At 43.6% G+C, this 18,215-nt stretch overlaps 1 protein-coding gene across 3 annotated transcripts; it reads right to left on the minus strand.

Annotated features, from left to right (window-relative positions):
• Positions 1–10,910: 10,910 nt before the first annotated feature.
• insig2 (insulin induced gene 2) lies at positions 10,911–17,721 on the minus strand. Of its 3 annotated transcripts, none has more exons than XM_035603808.2 (7): positions 17,560–17,721; positions 16,935–17,129; positions 16,586–16,758; positions 14,642–14,766; positions 13,659–13,825; positions 12,487–12,586; positions 10,911–12,381 (listed from the first exon to the last, which is right to left on the minus strand). In XM_035603808.2, exons 2-7 carry the CDS (start codon positions 17,039–17,041, stop codon positions 12,340–12,342), a joined length of 714 nt encoding a protein of 237 aa, XP_035459701.1. In that variant the 5' UTR covers positions 17,042–17,129; positions 17,560–17,721; the 3' UTR covers positions 10,911–12,339. The 3 variants fall into 3 exon arrangements, with proteins under 3 accessions (XP_035459701.1, XP_035459702.1, XP_035459703.1); XM_035603809.2 differs by having other exon boundaries at positions 16,935–17,160; XM_035603810.2 differs by lacking the exon at positions 17,560–17,721 and adding an exon at positions 17,235–17,386.
• Between the last annotated feature and the right edge of the window lie 494 nt (positions 17,722–18,215).

Consider the following 18,215-nt stretch of genomic DNA (forward strand, 5'->3'; position numbering starts at 1 on the left):
CCCCCCCCCCTCCAAAAAGGAATTGACCAGACACTAAATACAAATCCTTAAATATTTTATTCATTAAGATTTGTCTTTTTTTCTTTAATTCAGTCAATATAATTGTATTTTCTGTATATATTGTATCCCAACATGATCTTAATAGTGTCTCAAAGCCACAATACCAGAAATACAATTCAGAATTATTCGTTCATTTATTTTGTCACAATTCAAATATAAATATATTAAGTATAAATTTGATTCTCCCAATAAAACAACATTTTTTGGGCGCATCTTTAAGCCTTTATTGACAGGACGGCTGTTAGCGTGAAGGGCGGAGAGAGGGCGGGGGGGAACCTGGCCCGCTGCAGGCCTACGCCCCAAGCATGTTAATATTTCATGTTTGCCAAACGTTCCCCTACATTCCAAGTATCAATGGGTACTAATGTTCTGAATATTACACTAAACTGATTTAAAAAATGTCTTCCAGGCGAAATATTAACATGTTTTTTGCTTCATAATACACTCATTTATTTGCTACAGAAACAATTGTTGATGTGATCGACATGAAAAATACTTTTTCAAGCCCATTTGAACCCAGTTTTAACCGAGACATCTGGACCTGTTTGAAACACTTTGTCTACAAATCACAGTCACACAGAACTATTGACAGGAGCCGTCTTAGTGAAATGTGTTGATACCTCAGGAAAAGCATCTGAGGGGAGATGAAACGGAAGAGGCAGTGAACACACAACCACAATCCTCAGAAATGTTGACCTTTTCGCCTGCAAGCCACATCTAGCACACACACACACACGCACACACACACACACACACACACGCACACACACACACACACGCACACACACACCCCGACAGTGACAACCCTCATCTTGCGTTCAAATTCAGATTTAGTACCGTCCCATCAGACGGAGTGAAGAGACCGGTTGAAATCACGCAGGGGACCGTGACAGTGCCTTTGAATCCTCTGACCTTCCCTGAGAAAATTCGGTTGGACCTGCATGACCGAGGGGCTGCGGAGTTGGTGTCAGGGCAGGAAATCACTGTATGATGACAATGCCATATGTGATTAGACACAAACTGGCTTTCTGTCTGAGCAGGAGCACAGTCGGCCTTTGTGCTCAGGTTTCCATGGCTGTGGTGAGGATGAAAGAGCCTCACTGCTCCCTTGACACTTGCGTTGCCTATACTGTATGTTACAGTTTCGTTGGCAACATTTTCATCCTCTAAGTATCATTGCCAAGACATTACCTGTATGTTGGACCCAGCCCTTCATCTGTGACCAGACCACTGTCCCCCTCACACACGTCTTCCCCATGATGTGTGGGACTCCTGATGTCTGTGAATATGGCTGATCTAGAGATACCACGACGTTATCAGGTCAACGTGCATTCGATATCTTCCTAAGATGAAACAGATGTCTGCACATCCTCACAACGTTAAACACTTCCAGGGGGTGTTTGAGATGACGCGCCACATTTAACCTAAAGCTACCAGGTTGCTATGACAACCTGCTGCCACATGTAGACACCTTTTTGAGTCACATACATGTTCCATTAAGAAGGTGAAAAAATACAAGGTGGAAGTCCTCGATTAGTCTCGTCACAGTGTGTGTGTGTGTGTGTGTGTGTGTGTGTGTGTGTGTGTGTGTGTGTGTGTGTGTGTGAGCGTGTGTGTGTGTGTGTGTGTGTGTGTGTGTGAGTGTGTGTGTGTGTGTGTGTGAGAATGTGTTTCATAGATGATTTTATAATTGTTGTATAATTGTAAATACGATTTTATAATTGACTCATTTGACGTGTTTGCACATTTATAGCAGAAATGCATCATTACAATTAGATAATTGATGTCAATATTTAATAGTCGTGCATGAAATAAAAAGAAAGTGTCATGTGGTCCATGAGTGGTCTCCCCTCCGTGGTATTGATTCCCTTCTTTACAGTCAGCTTGTTGACAGGGTTGCCTGGGGAGACGTGTGCTGCTGTGCCCCCTACTGGTCACACACTGTAAGTCAGTGTCAGTCTGTGTTCATGCAGCAGCACATACTTCACACAGAAGACATGTATTCAGTTGAACCACACTGTTCCCCATATTGATGTGTAGGGAATATCTATTGTTCTAAGACGTGTTGTATAATGTCACAGTAGCTTCTAAGGCAAATAAAACAATAACAATAAAACAATGTTATTGCTGTAGAGTGTAAAGTCAATCGTTGCATCCTGTAGCACAACATAGCTCATTTAAATGCCATGTGTTGTCAAATTGGAGCAATTCAACAATTTTATCATCACCTTTATTATTGCATTTTCCAACATCAGCGCTTGAAGTCGGGGGTAAAAGTGCCGGTACTCCCTTTATTCAAGTATTACATTATGAATTTCTACAGTAAATGAAATATACCAGGAAAATTAGTGATGTCCACAAGTTATTTATATATTTAGATTTTACCAAATATTTCCAACAATGTTCAAATGGAGAGAAATCTGTCATTTCGTTCAAGCTGACAGTCCATAAGTGTTTCCTATAGGACTTTCAGAGACTGTTGTGGTGGACCTCAGACCCTGTAGGGGGTCAGGGGTCAGGGGTCATGGTCCCCTGGTAGAAATGTTGTACATTTCAAAGTTAAACCCATCAATCTGTTGAACTTTGAGGCTACATCTATAAGAACTTTACACTGTAAACAACTGTGTTCTGCAGTAAAGAATGTAATTATGAACACAGGTTGTATGAATATCAATGATGATCGCCACCATTAATATCCTCACACCTGTGTTGTATGAACACTGACACCCACCCACACACAAATAGCTTCTTTTGAAAATGTCTTTCTTTGCATAAAAAAACAAAACAGCACAGAACAATGAACTGTACCATCAACAGAAATAGTGAACTTGATTCCTGCAGGAATTTTAAGTATAAGTTCTATAAAATAATGAACAGATTATTTCCTGAGGATATTTCAATATATCAGATGATTTTTCCTCATATTTTTGAGACCATAATTCTGTCTGTATTATGATTATCATTTAATTTACACCATCATACATGTGTTGTGGTCTTCAAAGAAATTAAGTTAATTTGTTAGACATGTATATATACAGTATATTCTATATTTGAGTGCAGCAGAGAGGCTGCTCTTCACTGCTGGAGACATCTTCTTACTAATCCTGCTAATGAGTCAAGAAATCAGTCAGATCATCAGTCAGATCATCAGTCAGATCTGGAGAACTGTTCATCTTGGCGTGTTTAGGCTCCAAGGAAGTGGAGTGTTGAGTTTGGACACGCGTTACGTTCAGTACTGATACATTTTGAAGAAACAGCTGATCAGCCCTCAGTGGATGCTGGGACTCATCAACATAAGAGACGCTGTCAATCACGACAACAGCGTGTTCATGACAACAACTGTGGACTGAGTCGAGCTTCACCCAACTTTGAATTCGGACCGTCTGGGTAATGTAGATTATTGAGGGCTGTAGTGAATCAACCAGAGAATCTCACATGAAGAGCCCAAACGAGTGCCTGCAACCTGCGAACACGTGTGAATGGGTGAATGTGACTTGTAATCTAAAGCTCTTTGGATGGTCGATAGACGAGGAAAGTGCTCTATGAATACAGAGTGAAAGGAAAGAGGACAGGTGGGGCTGATTCAGAACATGTTTTAATCCAGTGGAACAACGCGGCGTGATGCGTTCTCCTCCAGCCTCAGAGTGGTTCACAGTTCACAGCCCATCCCAGGATGAAGGCACGTTCCTTCCACCTTTATTCACACAACTCGACCCCAGACAGGAACTCTGGGTCGCCTGATTGGATGAAAACCGTCTGTAGAAACTGGAATCAGACTGTAAAAAGATCCGAGCATATGAGATGAGAACCTTTACAGCATTTAGCTGGCAGCAGCTTCACCTCCAAACAACTGTATCACAGTTTCTCATCATTTCTTATGATTACAGTATGTTACAGGAAATAAGCAAGCAGTTCTTTACTATATTCCTGTAAATTTACAGCAGAAACACTGGTCACAGTTTTGGGAGTAAATGACTGTATAGTTACAGGAAACATTTGAATCCTGTATACTGATAGTGAACTCATATTACTGTACTACTGTACGACGCTGCTGTTGTGCTCCAGGGTTTAAATCAACAAGTAAGAAAGTAAAACAGTCTTGTTATGTTGGGAAATGTTTGAATTTTTCATCCCACATTAACTGATTCTCAGCTGTTTACAGAAAAGTTCACAGTAATTTACTGTAAACGGTGGTATTCTCTGACACAGTATTATATCAATAGAGCAGAACACTGCGCAGATTTCACTGTAAATATACATAAACACTTTAAAGAAAAATTTCACAATTTGCACTTTTCATTGCCAAAAGTAATCTCAAAGTCCACTTGGAATTATTGTATTGGAAAAATGATTTCTAAAATATATTGCAGCAGTATATGATCCATATCTGTGACATCTACGACGTGGCACAACACCTTCTTTTGGTTTGAACTGAGTCTTTGCTTCAGCTAAATAAATAGAAGCTGCGTCTGGTGTGCTTGGGGCCCCGTATATCCAAACCATTCAAATGATCCACCTCCTCCAGTTATGTTTACCTTTAAAGCAGAAATATTCAGTATTTACATTATTTGTCCACAAACCGTCCCGTTCATTAATTCTTCTTTGTCTGCAGTCTCTGCTCCGTGGCTGTAGCACGAGACAAAAGCAGTGTAATGAAGCAATTAGCAGATTCTGGCACCAAACACCCAACACACTCGTCCCACCTGAGACCAGCTTCCCCCTCGCGGTCCAAGGCCTCGTCCAGGATCGAGCTGCTCCTCGTGGCCATTTGGTGGCTCTCTTATTAAAAGACATGCTGACACGGCAAAACTTCTATTGCTCTAGCTGGAAATATGACTCTGGCAAAGGCTGCTGCTGCCGCTGCAGCTGCTAAGGCACAAAAACTCCATTATTACCTCAATTCCAGCTTCCTTTTACAGAGCTGCAGAGAGTGGAGACACTGGTGGAATAGGGGGCTGATTGTGATTGATGGCTTCCCATTACCAAGTCTGTTATCGCTCCGGCTGGGGGGAACAACCACTGAGTTGTAACACAACACATTACCTGAGTCTTTCTCCGCAGCCCAGGCTGAGAGCTGCTTAAATGAAATATAGACCCTCTCACAGAGATCCTCATTCTCCGCTCAAGGCACTGACTGTTATCCCGTCAGCTGTGATTTGCTGAGCATTCCCGCTCAATAAACACATCATTAGTATTCATATTAACTGGAGCCATTGTTGGAGATATCTGCGCTCATCCCTCTCTCCCTCTCTCCGCTCTGCAGGCCTGTAAAACCTGATTGTGGATGTAGCTTCACCAGGTTTGATTTCTTTTCCTCCTCCTTGCTCTTTTTTTCTTCGGTGCGCCCTGTCAAAATGATTGATTGGTACCAGGGCACACAGTGTCCTGCATTACCTCAACAAATGATCTGGCCCTTGCTTGCAGACCTTGGCGAGAGAGCAATCAATATTTCACCATTAAAATCCATCAGAGGGGAGTTGGGGCAGCGGCTGTCAGGGGCGACACTATCAAGCCACTGCAACATTAAAGCTGACACCTGCAGCACACGAGTGATCAATATCTAGTGGTTCACAGATCATTTGTGGTCACCTCTTAAGCAGTGATGGATGTCTCCTGGGACAGTGATTCATGTTGTGACACCGTTTAACATGGTTTTATTCCTGTTTCGATGGTCATCCCTCAGAGATGGAGCACTGTGATTTCTCATTTCATTATATTTGGTCTGTCATCAGCAATTACTGTGTGTCTTTTATATGTTCTGTGCCCAACTATGTGTGCAAAATACATAAGTGAGTACAAGGTTAGATTGTGGAGTTCCAGTACCAGTGGTGGAGCTAACAAGTTTTACTCAGGGCATTAAAGACTGTTGGGGGCGACGCCTGACAGAATGTCTTTGGAGATTGTCATCCATCCAGGTCATGGTGGCGTCCAGAAAACAGTGTGAGCTTCACAGATAACTGGCGAACCTTTGGGAGGAAACATGGTCTGTTGCGGAGAGACGGTATTCATCCTACTTTGGATGGTAGGATGTCTGCCCCACAACACCCCATTGAAACTGTGTCTGCCCCACAACGCCCCATAGAAACTGTTTCTGCCCCACAACGCCCCATAGAAACTGTGTCTGCCCCACAACACCCCATAGAAACTGTGTCTGCCCCACAACACCCCATAGAAACTGTATCTGCCCCACAACACCCCATAGAAACTGTGTCTGCCCCACAACACCCCAAAGAAACTGTGTCTGCCCCACAACACCCCAAAGAAACTGTGTCTGCCCCACAACACCCCATAGAAACTGTATCTGCCCCACAACACCCCATAGAAACTGTGTCTGCCCCACAACACCCCATAGAAACTGTATCTGCCCCACAACACCCCATAGAAACTGTGTCTGCCCCACAACACCCCAAAGAAACTGTGTCTGCCCCACAACACCCCAAAGAAACTGTGTCTGCCCCACAACACCCCATAGAAACTGTATCTGCCCCACAACACCCCATAGAAACTGTATCTGCCCCACAACACCCCATAGAAACTGTGTCTGCCCCACAACACCCCATAGAAACTGTATCTGCCCCACAACACCCCAAAGAAACTGTGTCTGCCCCACAACACCCCATAGAAACTGTATCTGCCCCACAACACCCCAAAGAAACTGTGTCTGCCCCACAACACCCCAAAGAAACTGTGTCTGCCCCGCAACACCCCATAGAAACTGTGTCTGCCCCACAACACCCCATAGAAACTGTATCTGCCCCACAACGCCCCATAGAAACTGTGTCTGCCCCACAACACCCCATAGAAACTGTATCTGCCCCACAACACCCCATAGAAACTGTGTCTGCCCCACAGCGCCCCATAGAAACTGTGTCTGCCCCACAACGCCCCATAGAAACTGTGTCTGCCCCACAACACCCCATAGAAACTGTATCTGCCCCACAACACCCCATAGAAACTGTGTCTGCCCCACAGCGCCCCATAGAAACTGTGTCTGCCCCACAACACCCCATAGAAACTGTGTCTGCCCCACAACGCCCCATAGAAACTGTATCTGCCCCACAACGCCCCATAGAAACTGTGTCTTCCCCACAACGCCCCATAGAAACTGTGTCTGCCCCACAACGCCCCATAGAAACTGTGTCTGCCCCACAACACCCCATAGAAACTGTGTCTGCCCCACAACACCCCATAGAAACTGTGTCTGCCCCACAACACCCCATAGAAACTGTATCTGCCCCACAACGCCCCATAGAAACTGTAACACCCCATAGAAACTGTGTCTGCCCCACAACCCCCCATAGAAACTGTATCTGCCCCACAACGCCCCATAGAAACTGTATCTGCCCCACAACGCCCCATAGAAACTGTATCTGCCCCACAACGCCCCATAGAAACTGTATCTGCCCCACAACGCCCCATCGAAACTGTAACGCCCCATAGAAACTGTGTCTGCCCCACAACGCCCCATAGAAACTGTGTCTTCCCCACAACGCCCCATAGAAACTGTATCTGCCCCACAACGCCCCATAGAAACTGTGTCTTCCCCACAACGCCCCATAGAAACTGTCTGCCCCACAACGCCCCATAGAAACTGTGTCTGCCCCACAACGCCCCATAGAAACTGTGTCTTCCCCACAACGCCCCATAGAAACTGTGTCTGCCCCACAACGCCCCATAGAAACTGTGTCTGCCCCACAACGCCCCATAGAAACTGTCTGCCCCACAACGCCCCATAGAAACTGTGTCTGCCCCACAACGCCCCATAGAAACTGTGTACACCCCATAGAAACTGTGTCTGCCCCACAACACCCCATAGAAACTGTATCTGCCCCATAGAAACTGTATCTGCCCCACAACACCCCATAGAAACTGTATCTGCCCCATAGAAACTGTGTCTGCCCCACAACGCCCCATAGAAACTGTGTCTGCACCACAACACCCCATAGAAACTGTATCTGCCCCACAACACCCCATAGAAACTGTATCTGCCCCACAACACCCCATAGAACCTGTGTACACCCCATAGAAACTGTGTCTGCCCCACAACGCCCCATAGAAACTGTGTACACCCCATAGAAACTGTGTCTGCCCCACAACACCCCATAGAAACTGTATCTGCCCCATAGAAACTGTATCTGCCCCACAACACCCCATAGAAACTGTGTCTGCACCACAACACCCCATAGAAACTGTGTCTGCCCCACAACACCCCATAGTAACTGTGTCTGCCCCACAACAGAATAATGTCTTCATCCAAGCAACCAACTGCAGACAGCAATCTTCTTCCTGTTTACACCAGTCCCCTCATGGCCAGTTTACATGAATGGTCACACATGTGATATGCAATTTCAGGTGTGATTGTGGACACAGATTATTTGTGATGAGCAGCTGACTTTCGTCTGGAAGAAGATCCTTTTCAAAATGAAAATGTATTTGTGTGGATGTTGCCAGTTTTAGATGAAGACAAAGGGTGATGAGTAGTGGCGGGACAAGTCCAATAGGAGAGAAAAAGAAACTAGAGATAGTAAGAGACATGTATCAATGTGCTGCCAGCCTGCGCAGGACCAGGTCCACGAGGACGCAGCGACTGGATGGTGTTTTACGTCTCACCTTCAGCATATATGCAGGAGCTCTCAACCTTGCCTCCTGACCCCTCACTCTGTGAGAGGAGATAATTGCTTGTCAGGAATAAATAGAGAGATTAATGAATTCATTAGTGGTGGGGAGTTTAGCTCTTTGGAGCAGCACTTACTGCGATGACACATGACGCCTATTGTTTTACTATCCAGTTAGCCCTGAACAATAACATTCACACAGCAAATTGCTTCGCACGTAAAGCGCAGAGAAACGGATTCCTTATCCTTCAGTTGAGCAACAATACAAACAAAGGCTCTTTAAATCTTGATTATTCATCTTAATTACTTTTGTGTATAAGAGCCTGTGTCTGCGGGAGCTGGAACCAGACAGGCCACATTAATCCACATTAGCCATGAACACTGTACTACTTGATGTGTGCAGTGTTGCTGTGGCAATGCAGTTTGTGTCAGGTAATCTCCACTTAACTGGATGGAGCTTTAAATATGTTTTCCACTTTTAACGCAATACAGACAACTCAGCTTATCATATAAAATACATCAATGTAATGGGCCAGTTAACCTACAATGAATTCAATCCATATCAGTTTCCTTTGTATAGAGCCAAACACAACATACATTATCTCAAGGCTGTTTACATAGTGACGTCGAGATATATACGATATACTACAGAGAAACACAACAGTTCCCACAATGGACCACAAACAAATATAAAACAGATTTGGATCCTGCAGCTCTGGAGTCAGAGATACACTAGGAGCAGGGGCGAGTCTAGGATCAGAGCTTTAGGGGTTCTGAGCACCCAGTGATCCCCCCCAAAATCTTTTTTTTTAAACAAACTGTATATTTTAACATAATTTTGGACTATCAAGATACACATACAGACAGTACAACATACCAGTGTTTCCCATAGGATGTTGAGAGACTATGGGGGATGGACATCAGACCCTTTAGTGGGGCCAAGGGTCATGTTCCCTTTTAAAGTTAACTCCATCAATCTGGTGAACTTTGATAGTAATTTATGAGGCTCTGGTAAACAATTGTGTGTTTTATGCGTTACAACCTATGAATGTGATGTATGGACACTGAGCCCGCCCACATTCAACTACTTTATATTGACTTTGTATGTAATCTATCTATGTAATCTGCGCAAATCATTTGAGTCAGGTTTGGCGTGAACGCACCTTTAGATCTGTTGTATTTTCATTGTTAAAATATTAAGTTTCAACAATATACTGTCTATGTTTACGACCATTTTTAAGCTAGACAAACATGGAATTGCGTTTAAAAAACGCCTTTAAAAACGGGCTAGACATGATCAGATAATGTTTCTCTGAGGTGGTTAGGGCCGAGTACAATGACCTCAGTTTTGTCTGAATTTAGAAGTAAAACACGATAAGCCATCCAGGCCTTTATGTCTTTAAGACAGTCCTGAAGTTTGACTACCTGACTAGTTTCATCTGGCTTTATAGATAATTACAGCTGGGTATCATCAGCGTAGCAATGGAATTTATGTGGTGTTTTCTTATAATATTGCCTAAAGGAAGCATATATAGAGTGAAAAGTATCAGTCCCAGTACAGAACCTTGTGGTACTCTGACTCACTTTGTATGAATGGAAGATTTGTAGTTAACGTTAACAAACTGAAATCTAACAGAGTAGTAAGACTTTAACCATTCTAGTCCTTTAATCCCAATGTGTTCTAGTCTCTGTGACAGAATGGGAGTGGAGAAAATCAATTATTTGCTTTGTCCTTTCACAGAAAAATTCAGTATGATTCCAGGATAACAGACAATGTGTCAGTTCACAAAAATATTTGTTCGGGAAAAAATGCAGGATGTTCAGTGTTGATATCGACAGGAGCATAATGAGAGTCAGATACTCACCAATGTCCTCCGTTGACCGGAGCAAAATCATCTGTAGGAACCGTCCTCCATTTGTTTCGTGTAAACAGTCCATTTCTCCCATTTTCTGGAAAAGATTCGCTTCTCTGGACCAGGGCCGGCTCTAGCAATTTTTGTGTCCTAGGCAAGAGGTCTTTGTTCCCTAGTCCAAATTCCTTTTGAAATTCATTGTTGTTGTTTTTAAATAAGTACAAATCCAGGATCTATACGTTTGAAACCTGGCTCCTTAGTGTCATGCTCATACACCACAGAGGGATGCGTAGAAAACAAACTTTCCTCAAATGGCGTTTTATTTTGTCCACTTAGGAGGAACTATTACATAATAATTAATATCAACACATGAAGGTAGATATGGACTTATAAAAGTTTATTTCTTCAAATGCCTGTTCAACACAGGTATGTTTTTGTTTCCACCAAACCTAAAAGCACAAGTAGCCAGCAGTGTTACCAGTGACATCACAATGGAGAACAGAGGGGGCTTAAGAAGAGACATAAACTATAAGTAATGAACAGTCAGAAACTGAAGCAGTTACCAATAAGTCAGTTCTTATTACATAAAAAATTAGACGTTACAATAAGGTTGCTCAAATGAGTGGAACTATGAAAACTGTTTAGACACTGTACAATGTTCTGAAGAAATCGCAACAATTTCTCCTATTTGACAAAAGTTAGACTTCCTACAGTTCAGATATAAAATATGCTAACACCAAAAATGCATAAAAAAATACAGATACATGAGTGCCCCTTGTTTATAGTGTGCACTATAAACTATTTTTTATTCATTAAGGAAGGTTTTCAATACCCACAGAAAAACAACCTTCTGCACACAGCGAACAACTCCAGATGGACAGACGTTAACACTGCATTAATCAGATAGACACACACAGAGACAGACAGACAGACAGACTTCATGATTACAATTAAGGAAATACCGGAGTGAGTAAGTTCTACTAACCTATCTCTATATTGACTGTTATAATAATTCATGTGTCTTTGTTCAAAAAGAAAACAATCAAATTTCAGTGAGGTGCTGACATTTGGCATTTCTAATATTTTGGGGGAAGTGAATGTTGCTTTTTGTCCATTCTAATAAGCAACTGAGAATGTAGAGACACACTTTAGAAAAAGAAAGTATTGAAAATCATACATGGGATTTCATAAGACAATATCTTAATGTGAAAGTCAAACCAGGTTCATGTTTGGATGAAGATAATTCACGAATCACTTCCAACCTCCGATCTTTGCACAGTCAATAAAAAAACAATCTTGATCGCTGCGTCACACTGACATTGTACATGTCAGTGTGAACACTGCACATGAAGAAGAGATAACTTCACTCCTCGATCAAGAAGGTTTAAGGATAGATTAAAGATAAAAGATAATTACAAACAATAAAGGGTCTGGTATAAATGACGTGACAGAATCAGGCAATAAGAGCAAAGTTTGTTCGGCACAATGGAGCCAAAGAATTAAACACCGAGCTGATCTGAAGAAGGACAGACGCTTCACTGCTCATCACTTCCCAGGTGAGTAGATATCAACACGTTCACCTCTGCTCTCAGGTGAGAATATCGCCAGTGACCACTCTAAGCTCTGAATGGTCAGATGAGATCAATCAAAATACTGTCTGGTCCAATGGAAAGCACCGGGCAGCCAATCCGGAGCTCCGGGCACATCGGACATGCCTGATTGGCTCGTCCAGGGTCCTGGTCTGGTTTATACTGCAGATGTTCTCTGATGACCTGTCTCTGACGACGTCACCGTCAGCAGAGAGACACCCCTCAGTCCTGATGGCTCTTTTCTTGAATGAATTTATATTCATACTAACAAACACAAACCAAGAGAAGACAAAGATCAGAGCACACTGAGGCACTGTTGACATTGTGTTGTGTATTGTTTGCATTATTGAGTCTCAGCAGATTTCTTACCAACGCTAGCTGCCGTCCAATGTTTCCCATCGTGATCACCCCCGCAAAGAAGATACACGGTAACCAGGAGCGAATGTACAGGAAATCTGGAGAAGTGTATCTGTGCAGACGAGAAGCATGTTACATCAACTTTTAATTCTTTAAATAATACAGTGTTGAAATCAGTCACCGTTCACACTTCTATTGACTGTAGGAGTCCTGTGTTGTATTTATGGAATCTGAACGAGGTATTGTTGGTGGAGGATGTGGCTGTGTCGCGTACAGGTGTTAAATCAACACATACAACTGTTTCCTGTTGTTCTTTAGCTTCTCTACCAGGGTGTTGAATCAGGAGCAACTGGACATGTTTCACCTTCATCCAAGAGTCTTCTTCAGTTCTAACTGATGCCTCCCGGACACTAGACCACTTTGAGACGACACTGAACAGACTTTTTAAAGAGTTCAGTCTGACACCCACTCACATCTGACGACGACGTGTTTTCAGTCGAAGTCTAGGATTTTGCAAAGACTGGGGATCTTGCAAGGTCACTATTTACAGGACTGCAACATGATTGCTTATTAGACTGTTTCCCATCATACTCCTGTTGGAAGTTTACAGAAAGAGAAATTGTTAAACACTGCAGAAGAACCGGAAGCTTTTAGCCACTAGGTGCCCGAGGGTGTGTGATGATTGTCCAAAAAATATAAACCAACAAGAACAAGGGAAGACACCACAGAATGTCTATGTTAAAATAGTGTGGAGCGTCAACAGGCCCCGCCCCCACCCCACAGAGGTTAAATTCCAGGGATTCACCACAACCTAGTCAGAACTGAAGAAGACTCTTGGATGAAGGAGAAACTACAACCGAGTCCAATTGTTCCTGATTCAACACCCTGGTGGAGAACTATGTCCTGATGAATGAGAATCTTATGTTATCACATCATTTTTGCCTCAGCTGTCCCAACCTCCGGCAAGGTATCATTTTGGGAATGACGTATGGATCTCAAAGGGAACCTTCAGGCATATTTAAGGGACGGATATCTATAACAAATAAAGATCTGATTTAAATGTGGTTTCATCAGGGGACTGTTAGGCCTTGGGAGAGTTCATCTGCATGCCATTCTAGTTTCTTCAGTTTTCATCCATTTGTTATAACACTGTAAAAAATGCAAACAGATGTGAGGGAACTTACTGAAAGACTTCATTGTAAACCAGGAGTTGAGTGGCCAGTGTTGCCAGCAGGGAAATGCTGACCCCCAGGCCGAAGCCACTGCGTGAGCGGTCGAACGTCCACCACAGGCCAATGGAGAGCGCCGCCACAGTCAGAGACAGCTGGATGTTGTTGGCAAAGTCCACTTTCTGACAGAGGTGGGGTCAAGGATCAGGCTGGCAGTGGCTGGACGCATTTACCTGTTGTGTCCAGTGGTGTGGTGAAGATTCCTTTGACCAAGATGGTCATCAAATCGTAGGAGTGAAAATCGTTTGAACCACTAAGAGGTCTCAAAATCAAAACAATAGTTTTTGAGAATAGAGTTTTGGGATGCCGTGAAGTAGTGTGGGATAAAGACTGGTACCACAGACATGCTTCTATGGATACCTGTGAATATCACAGAGCACCAAGTCATATTCAGTCAAACGGCAAATCTCAGTACCTGAGAGTGATTCTGGGTGAAACAGTCACAAGAGGTTTCTACCTTCAGGTAGAACTGAGTATCAACCACTTTCGTTTAACTAAGCAGCTAACACTGAGGTAAGGCAGCTCACTCGTCCAGAGAAATCAAGACAGAAGTAGTAGATTTGATGATCGCACCGCTTTAACCAATCTGGCTTTAGACTGAGTTAAGCCCGCCACCCCAATTAACATATGGACACTAAATGCAAAACATCATAAATGAAGGCAAATATGTATGAATACATGAATGAATAAAAAAAAGGTAGATAAACAGAAATGGCCTTTTTCATCAAAAACTATTGATTTATTCATTTATTTATATCTGCATTTATTCATTCATACTTATGTCATTTCTTGTCCTTCATTATATACACCACCTTTAAAATACGTTCCTCTGATTAGATACCAGTGTACATTAGACTGTATGTACACCATGCCAATCACAGCTCAGAGACACTGCAGTCGATCAAATCTTCAACTGACAACAAGAGCTTGAAGGATACAGCACTGGCGTGGTTGATGCCCACAAACACAGCCACGCAGCGCATCACACTGGACCACTCCCGCTTGAACTGGTGTGGCTCCCCCAGGAGTCGGTCGATGCAGGGGTACAGCAGCCCAATCATCGCTGCAGGGCAGAGGAGGAGGAAAAAGAGAAGAGTGGTACGTCAACGTGTCTGGACTAGAGCCTGACCCAAACATCGGTCGGCCGATATCAGCCTTTCACAGGCGCATCGGTATCGGCCGGTCGATATGTTTATGAGCCTTTAAATGTGCTTTTATGTTTGACATTTTAGGTAAAATAAATGTTTATTTTCTTCATTCAAATTCTATTTATTTGGTTGTATTTGTCATTTTTTTTCAATGTATAGTTATTTATGATAAAGTTTATTGTTAAACTAAAATATCATGCCTCAATTACATTTCTATAATAAAGGTTTGATAACGACATCTTAGGAATCATTGACAGATTAATATATTTATATATACATATATACATTTATATCAGCTGATGTATCGTATCCGGAATCTTGTACTCCCTAATATAGATATTGGCCCTAAAAAATCCATATCGGTCGGGCTCTAGTCGGAGCTATGGTTTTGCTGAGAATAGGCATCTGTGTTATTCCGATGGCCATGGAGGGATTATTATTAAATATATATATATATATAATAATTATTATTATTAATATTATTAATGGCCCTAAGGGACCAGGCCCTTAGTGAGAGAGACTTGTAATTACTACTACATGTATATAACAGGAAGTGGAAGTCATTTCAGAATGACTGACAGTCACTGACAGAGTAAGAACAAACTGCTGACCAAACGAACCAATGAACAGAAAGCAGTGGATCCTCCGGGACACAGAGTGTAGTGGGAGTGACAGTGGAGTGCTTGGGGAGGAGGAGAGGCTGTTGTGCTTCGTGCTGAGCCCACGTGGGAGCTTTTCAATCCACGGCTTCACTCCCATGGGACAACATTTCAATAATGCTGGAGTCGTGCCTGGTGCACACCAACGTCTGTGCAGATGTTCTCCTGCGTACATCTGCTTTTTTAAATGCCATGAGCAGTGGTTGTTCTGTTATCTATACTAACTTAAAATGAAATGTGCTTACCCTTTGATTACATTAATAACACATCATACAGTCCATATAATACAGATAGAGTCAGTTACAACTCTGCAGTCTCAACCTTGTCAAATTGTGAAGATTCAAATTCTTGCCATATATTGTGGTGCATGCATTAGTAAAATGATTTATGATGGGGTAAGACAAACACCCGTGTGTCATATATATATGGATATATATACGTGTGTGTTTTTCTTTATAGGGTCCGTCCTCCTGGTCCCGCCCGCCGCACCTCTACTAGGGACCCCACCCTGGTCTGCGACTATCTTTTAGTTTTTTTTTTACAACTCCTTCTAAACAATAAATGCCTACATTGTCTTATTCCACCACTGGCGTTTTGCTGCTTCCCTTATACCCCGAGACCAACTTAAGGGTTACAGCAGTACAACAGTACAGGGCAGCAGAGTGCGACCATTTTGGTTGCACATTCGACCAAAAATCTGTGAAGTGCAACAAAAATGTTCATTGGTCGCACCGGTGCGCCCAACATTAGAGCTGGGTACCGACTCCCAGTAGTAAACGGGCCCTCTGGGCTAAATGATAAGAGACCATAGTATTGATTAAGCCATCCGTCTATGATGAATCTTCGCTCCTCCCATTTCTGAGGAGAGATCTGTGTCACACACAGCCCAGACAGACACAGACCATGGCACAGAGAGTCTGGTTGTACTTGACCAACATCAATGGTAAATGGTTATATACATGGTATTTATATAGAGTTCTAGTCATATAGACCACTCAAAGTGCTCTAGTCACATTATGTTAAGGAATGCTTAAAAAAAAAATCCTTCAACCCATTTTAACGGAGGTGTTCATACCTGAGGCGATGCCACAGCAGAGTGGCACCCACCAGGTCGAGGAGAAGATACTGCTGATGACATCGGGGGGGAAGAGAGTGACGTTTCTCTGCACCTGGAGTAGGTTGAGCACCAGGGCCAGGAAGACTCCCACCGAGAACAGCATGAACCCTCTGATCAGCAGGTTGGTGCTTCTACAAGACACAACACAGGGAGTCAGTGACAACGTGGTGAGAGGATGGTGTTCCATCCTACGCTGTGCGTATGCATGCGTGCATGTGCCTGCATGGAAGGAGTTTGCACAACAACGCAGAGCCTGAAGAACTAAATACTTTGAGTCCAGACTCCATTGGCCGGGTGCTCTTCTCACCTGTTGGTGATGACGGAGATATAGGGGCCCCCCCTGGAAGGCTCGGACCACTGCTGCTGCCGGCTGGTCACTGTGCTGTCACTCATGGCGGTCAGTGTCAAGGACATTTGCAGGCCAAGGTCAGAAAATATGGAATGGTGTGACGTCTTTATCCGGCAGAGAGATCGGTGACCTCCCGTGACATCCTCCACCAGGCTGGAAAGGACACACAACTCACAGTAAGTATCTGCAAATACACACATGGGGCGGTGTCAGCATATCCTCATCATCATGCACTGTCCCCCGCTCATTCAGGGTTACCTGGCTGCCACTCATACTGTACTGCGTTCACAGACACTGTGCATATGACGTGGTGCAGCTGACAGACGAGCACGCCCTCGGTACTCCTCCACTGATGAGCGTGGACCTCATTCTCCTTCCTCCTCTGACGTCACATACTGCGGTGTGACGTAACACGTGCTACTCTGTCTGACCTCCACCTCGCACATCCGGTGTTAAAGAGGACCGTGCCTCAGTGACGAGGACAAACCGCGACGCGCTCAGTTAGCTCGCTGCTAGCCGTTAGCCCGATCACATACAACAGATTAACAGCTCCTGCGTGGGAGCACGCGACAGCAACTCTCACCTTATGACGACGGGAACCTTCCTCGGATACTCTCGCAAGTTTCAAACGACGCTTACATGTCTCGCGAACCAACACCGCGTCGCGTTACAACATAGTATTGATTGGCCATCTCTACTGAACGAGACTGCTTCCGGCTATCCGAGTTGAACGACCAATCACCGTCTAAAGCCGTGACGTAACCACGTTACGCAAAAACGGACGTACCACGTGGGTGGAGGTGACGGTCCATGGTTCAGTCAGTGAACTGTACGATGCTTCGTATCATTTCATGTGAACTGTTAAATGTCGCATCTTTAACAACTTTGTTTTTCATTTTCTTCACACACACACACACACACACACACACACACACTAATGTTTTTCCCAACACATTTGATTTGCTCTCGTGGTCTAATAGGCTTACAGAGATGCGGAGTGGATCACTGTTAATCCTCATCTCATTTACACCATGTTGTATTCAACATACCGAGGCCTGCCGCTCATGATGGAGTTTCAGGGATTATATCCAGCGACACAATGGTCCTAACACAAACCAACTATCCACGCTCCGTCATTCCACCAAAGCTCAGAGTTCATCTGCGGTTAACTGTGGTTTTCATAATACAGAGATTCAAATCCCATTTGAAAAAGATCAGTGCAAGTTGCTCTTATTGCCT

Source organism: Scophthalmus maximus, chromosome 14 (genome assembly GCF_022379125.1).
Source record: "Scophthalmus maximus strain ysfricsl-2021 chromosome 14, ASM2237912v1, whole genome shotgun sequence".
NCBI classification, from domain to species: domain Eukaryota; kingdom Metazoa; phylum Chordata; class Actinopteri; order Pleuronectiformes; family Scophthalmidae; genus Scophthalmus; species Scophthalmus maximus.

Coding starts and splice junctions, on each gene's coding strand:
- insig2 (XM_035603808.2), bottom strand. CDS start 17,041: ATGTCCTTGACACTGACCGCCATGAGTGACAGCACAGTGACCAGCCGG. Junction 16,759..16,934: donor ATCTCCGTCATCACCAACAG/GTGAGAAGAGCA, acceptor TGTGTCTTGTAG/AAGCACCAACCTGCTGATCA. Junction 12,382..12,486: donor TTGGACGGCAGCTAGCGTTG/GTAAGAAATCTG, acceptor TGTGTTTGTTAG/TATGAATATAAATTCATTCA.